Here is a 6,164-nt window from a genome sequence, read left to right on the forward strand (position 1 = left end):
GCTCCCCATGCCCTTAGGGACCTGGCAAGCCGTGGCTGCTCTCTGCGGGAGCCAGCAGAAGCGGAGCTGGTGTGGGAGGAGAGCTGGGCCAGCGGGAAGGGCCACAGCTAATTGACTTCTTGAGATGCAAAAGTCCACAGTTATGGGTTTTCTGAAGGACCCCAAGGAGCTGTCAGGGTGGTGAAGCACCGAAATACACAAGCAGTAAACATAAGGAATGGAAAGTAATCTCTTAAACCTGCAGCAACTTAACCCCCTCCCCCCGTAAAGATGTTATGAACAGTATAAAATGTGGTGAGCAGAGAAGCATTTTTATTGAGGTTTGTTTTTAACTGACTGGCTTGCAGCAATCTCTGAAAAAAAGCCCCAAGCCGAAAATAATCTCCTCTTCTCCTTTCACTCCAGATTAAAAGCAAGTGTCCATAAAATACAAACTGAACGCAGTTACAAGCCAAGATATGGAAATGGGCCACACATGAGAATCCTTCCTGTCATATTTTCCACTCTCGCTCTCCGAGCGGACCCCGTCTGGGAAAGCAATCAGGTTGCAGCCTGTCCTGAGTGTTGTAAAAGCTGGGCTGCGGCAGCCCTGGCCCCGGCCTCGGCGTCCCGTGCGTATGGGGGGCTGTGAGGCGGGAGCTGGCAGCCTACTTAGGAACGCTTTGCCTGCTCCCGAAAGCTGATGCCTTTCCCTTCTCTTTGGCCGTGCTTTCTGCCCAAAGTGCTTTGCACCAGCTGCAGGCTGCTCCCCCACTACAAGATGCTCACGGAGTGCTGTAACCTCCATCACAAGGCAATTCCGGCCAGAAAAAGGGGTATTGCCCATTCCCTGGCCTGACTGGGGCAAGTGGGGAATGACTGGCCATGTGCTGCTGATGCCTTGGGAGATGAGAGGTGGCTCAGTGCCCTGGGGCTGCTGCAGAGATGGGCTCCTGCTGCATCAGCCAAGGCAAGCTGGGACCCAGTTGGGCTTTGCTGTCCTCCTGGGATGCCTCAGAGGAGAGGCTTTATCAGATTGCACTAAACCATGCAGCACGCCTCTACTAGGTCGTATGGAGACCAACACGTGTTTGATCACTGCAGCTCTAACTGTGAGCCCAAGGTCTGGTGCTTTTCTCTGTGGTCTCCATTCCTGGAGTGGTTTGCAGTAAGACCTGTCTGTGCAAGCAGGGGTTTTCCAGGGTCCAGCTCTAAAATCCCAGAAGCAAAGACAGCGGCAGCGCTTGTTTGGGTGTTGAAAACCAATTACATTCCTCGCCCAGCAAAGTGTGTGGTTTGCAAAGGCTCGTAAAGGACTGATTTCTGCAAATCTCAGCTTCTGATTTCAAGATAGGTAGTTCATGAGGAACCAGCCTGTGCCACGGTGCCGCTGGGGCCCTGGCCATTGCTGTGTGTGGAGCAGCAGGGTGTTGGTGGGCACCCAGCTCCTCCATTCTGCTGGTGGTGCTCGTGGTTCACCAGAGGAAAGGCTTCAGGGAGGCTTGCAGTGCTGAGACTGTTAGAGGCTTGCTCCACTCTGCTCCCTTCAGAGCGTCCTTGCACATCACCATCCTTGGCGTGAAAGGAAAGAAAACTTACTTAGCAAAGAAAACTTATCTTCTTCAAAAACTGATGTTGGTCAGGTACAGGGAGCTGGGGTTGGGCGATACTGCTTTCTGTCTACAGGGCTTTTCCTCATGTGAGAGGCAAGAATTGCACCTGCTTTTAATGCCTTTATTGGAGTTAGATTCTATTTGGGTTTTTTTTTTTTGCTTCAGGTGTCAAGTGCAGTTTTTGTGGGTGGTCCAAGTGGAGCTGTGCCAGCGCAGGGGTGTTGTCCTCTGCTAGCACGGGAGGGACCTGTTTTCCAGAGAGAGCACCCGGGTAGGATGTGTGTGGTCCACTCAGTGGTGGTGTAGGCCTTGCTAAACACAAGTAAACAAGAATACATCCAACTTATTTGGGTACTACCTTGCAGAATCTGAGACTTCTCTGGTAGAGACATTCACGACAGGGCTACCAGTGAGGAGAAAGAGACTTTTGGGGTGTAGTTCACCCAGTCTGTGCTAGGTGTCTGCCTGTGATGGAAGTGAATCCTTCTCCAGAATCTCCGAGTTGTAGGTGTCTGAGTCTGAGCAGGTGAATCCCATGCACCTTGCTTGCCAAAAACTGCGCATGAACCCGCAGGTCCTTGGGTATGGGTCAGGTTGTCCTCAACACCCTGCGGTGCTGGGTTGGTTCAAGGTGGGTCTGCAGCGAAGGAGGGGTCTGCTCTGACTCTTGCTGGCTTGGATGGGGTTTTTCTCCCTTCCAGTCATGTGGGAGCTGTGCTGCACATCCCTCGTCCGTGGATGGGGATAGTGGGGGTCGCAGGACCCAAGGTCACACCACCCATGCTGGCGGGCAGCTCTGTGCCCCAACCTGGTTTGCTGGGGAAGCCATGTGCTGGAAAGGGGTTGTTGCTGAAATGACAGCTAATGGGAACCTCTGGAGGGAAAAACCCTGGTAATTAGGTTTGCTGCCCCGCAGTGGGGTTTGAGGCCTGAAGCTGTGCTGCAGATGTCCTGTCCTGCAGACTCTCAGCCGCCCAGGGCAGCGCGCGTGTCCTGCCCTGCAGCAGGACAAACAAGCAGCTTTCCCAGGAGCTCAGCGGGCATGGCTTGCACAATGTGCTCTCCTCAAAAGTGCAGGCTCTGTTCCAGCAACGAGATGGGGAGCCGGTGAAACATCAGATTTTACATCCAAACTAAACACTGAGTTAAAAATAACCCCTGGGAGGCAATGAAAGGGGAAGCAAACTGATGTTCTTCAGGCAGGTGTTGAACTGGGACCTTTTCCTTCAGAGTAACAGAAGAAGGGAAGAAACTGAGAGGTTGGCTCATCCTTTTCTCCCTTGGAGAAGCCAGCGTGGTCTCTCCCGGAGCATTAATGGAGGGTAAATTTTAAAGCCAGTGGGAAGTTGCTGGGCTGATGGCCCTAATGCCCAGCCTTCCCTGTTTACCCAGGCAGTAGGTATGCTGCCCTGGCCGGGTGCTGCCTTGCAGCAATAAGGTTCAGTCCCTGTAGGCCAGAGTAACGTTAAAGATTGGTTTGTGACAGCAAATGTCTGTCTGTTTGAACAGAGACCCCCGCCTGGCATGGGGGCTGTGGATGGGGATCCCCTGTTCTCCCGCGGGACACTCACATTGCTCCGTCCTTCAGTGCGTTGCAGGTGCCATGTACATCACTGGCTTTGCAGAGTCCATCGCAGATGTCCTGAGCCTCAGCAACATCTGGGCAGTCCGTGGGATCTCCCTGGCTGTCCTGCTGGGCCTGCTGGGGATCAACCTGGCTGGGGTGAAGTGGATCATCAGGATCCAGCTCCTGCTGCTCTTCCTACTGGCCGTCTCGACGCTGGACTTTGTCATTGGGTCCTTTACACACCTTGATCCAGGTAAAAATGGGGGTTCATCACATTGGGGTCAGGAGGTGTTAATCCCCTGCGGTTTTCTCCTTAGGCATCTTTGTGAAGTTACACATCTGGGCAGAGGTAGAGTTCAGCACTTCCAGATGTGTCCCCTGTCCTTTGGTACAGATCTTTTAGAGGCAACCCATAATTTTGCAAGGAGTAAGTATTTCCAGAGCATGACTGAACACTTGTTTAACCTTGGGAACCGAGCTCTCAATGTGTGTGCTTGTTATACTTGTATTGCACTTGGAGGTTTTCTAACAGCAGAGAGCAGCGGCGTTTGCAGTTGCTCTTTGTAGCCTTCTGCTGTCTAACTCCACGTTAAGCATTGTGCCCATGGAAACAGAGGGTCGTGACTTTGCCTTAAGGAGATCTTCTCCCCAGAGACCCCTGAGGTCACTTAGATGCTGGCCATGGTGAGCTGTGCCACCAGTGTTGGCCCCAGGCTGCACACTGCTGGATTTTAAACTAGAACAGGGTAGGTTCAGGCTAGAGGTAAGGAAGAAATTTTTTACAATAAGAGTGGTAAAACACTGGAACAGGTTGCCCAGAGAGGTAGTGGAGGCCCCATCCCTGGAAACATTCAAGGCCAGGTTGGATGGGGCTCTGAGCAATCTGATCTAGTTAGCAGTGTCCCTGCTCACTGCAGGGGGGTTGGACTAGATGACCACTAGTGGTCCCTTCCAACCCTAAACATTCTATGATTCTATGATTCTATGATTTGCTGCCCAGAGCCGAGGATGGAGCTGGCTGGGCTGGGGCAGGTGCCTGCTGGGGTTTCAAGGAGCCGTGGGTGCAAATCTCCCCCGTTACTTCCCCAGCCTGACTCCAGCCTGCAGCGGTGGCTCCAGCTGGGGCAAGGCAGAGGTTCGGGGCTCCAACCTGCAGCCCTTCTTGCACCCCAAGCGCCCTTCCCCTTCCTCCATCCTCATCCCCAAGAGGTGTTTGCAGGGAAACACATCTCAGGATGCAGGGAGTTGCGGTGGAAGGGGTCCATGAGTACCACAGCGGCCACTCCAGCAATAACGAAGTGTAATTAGCTGAGTAAACAGAAGGTGTCACCTTTTTCTTGGCTTCCCCTGTGTCCAGCAGCACCTCAGGGGGTGGCAAGTGACTTTGCTAAAGTCAGTTTAAAGGAAAGGTCTTCAGTTTTGATTTAGTTAGGATTCAGCCACCAAGGTGGGCAGCAGGAGGTGAGTCATGTAGGTGTTCTTAGCGCTGATGGCACGGCTGTGATTCCACACTGCTGTGCTGTTTTGTGCTGCCCGTACGGTGTGCAAGGACGGTGGGGTGGGGGCAGAAGCTGCTGCACCAGCAGCCGCTCCTCTCTCGGAGAAAGCCTTGTGGAAAGGTGTTTCCATTTTATATTTAGCATGTAAGAAGTGCCCCAAATGAAAGCTGGCAAAAATCTCAGCAGACACTTGCAAACGAGAACGAAGCAAGGATGGTTGTGCTTGGTGTGGCATGTTTTGCAGAGAAGGCAAGTGACCTGCTCCAAACAGCTGTGTTTCATAGGAAGTTGTTTTCTAGAGGAAACGGGGCGGGGGAGGGTGTTGCATTTTGGTTGTGCTCAGAGGAGACCTTTAATGCGGACCTAGAGGCCTTTCTAATAGCAGAGAGAAAACGCATGCTTCGGGTGAGAGCTGATGGTAGGAAAGTGAACATGGGACCAGGAGGAGGGAATTAGAGGAATACAAATGTCGGCAGGAAACGTGCCCAAGTTGAGGTCACTGTAGTTGTCTTTGATTCCCTCCACTGCCGAGCACTATGTCATTTTCTTCTGACAGAAAACAGGGGAAGGAGAGGAATGAGGCAGTTGAGCATCGCAGATGCTGCAGTTTAGCTGTGGCTGGCTAAAAAGAGGAGGGTTTCCAGGTCATGGAAGAAGGTCAGGCAGATGGTGGCTGGATCCAAGACCCTAACACCAGTACCCCAGAGCAGCGCTGCCCATACGGTGGGACCTGCAGCCATGAGGCTGGCTGGGGCGAGCTGTGGGTTCCTCTGCTTTTACAGACAGCTTCCGTGAGAGAGAACAGTTTTGAGTCCGGGCTGAACAGTTGGTTCCTCCCAAGTCCTGCATTTCCCCAGAAGGCCTCTGAGTGGTGTGTCAGCACCAACGGTGAGCTCCGGGCTTCAAGAAGCATTCTGTCTTGCACGCTTTCTGGACGGCATGGATGGATGCTTGTCTCCTGGGTGCGATTGCACCCATCAGCAAAGCATCCCTCCTGCAAGGCAGCCCAGCCAGCTGTGGGTGGGACCTGCAGGCGTTGGAGAAGCTCCAGCCTCGAGAGTTGGCTGATGGCAGTGACGGGGTGGCGGTGCATCTGAGCCTAGCACCTGGGGAAGCATTGGAGACCCCTTTGGGGTGGGCAGTCAACTGATCAGCAATCTGCGGCCTTCACATGCATGCAGTTGTTTTGGGTTTGGTTCTTCGGCTGCAGTGGTGACTGAGATGCGAAGGGCAGCATGCAGGGAGAGCCATGGGAGAGGTAATTTTTGGGGACAGGTCTGTAAGCTGGAAAGATTTCAGCTGATGTCTTGCCTGGGTTGCTTCCTTGTTTTAGGACAGGTTTATGGGGTCTCAGCTGGCAGCGTCAGGTCTCAGCCTCCAAACCTGTAAAATGGGCCTCGTGCAGTCATCCTGCCTTTCCTGCTCCTACCATGGCAGCCTTTTCCCTCACTTCACATTTCCAAGTGCTGCACACATACCAAAGGACCGCGCATCTGCCAAGCAGCA

The 6,164-nt window shown here is 53.2% G+C and overlaps 1 protein-coding gene across 1 annotated transcript in view; it reads left to right on the forward strand.

The window, feature by feature from the left end:
• SLC12A8 (solute carrier family 12 member 8) overlaps positions 1–6,164 on the forward strand; it is a 59,220-nt gene that overhangs the window by 11,173 nt on the left and 41,883 nt on the right. The window contains exon 5 of the mRNA XM_009640859.2: positions 3,181–3,412. Within this exon, the coding sequence (XP_009639154.1) occupies positions 3,181–3,412 (232 nt within the window). The remainder of the gene's footprint in view (positions 1–3,180; positions 3,413–6,164) is intronic.

Source organism: Egretta garzetta, unplaced genomic scaffold, assembly GCF_000687185.1.
Source record: "Egretta garzetta isolate BGI_Z169 unplaced genomic scaffold, ASM68718v1 scaffold326, whole genome shotgun sequence".
Taxonomy (NCBI): domain Eukaryota; kingdom Metazoa; phylum Chordata; class Aves; order Pelecaniformes; family Ardeidae; genus Egretta; species Egretta garzetta.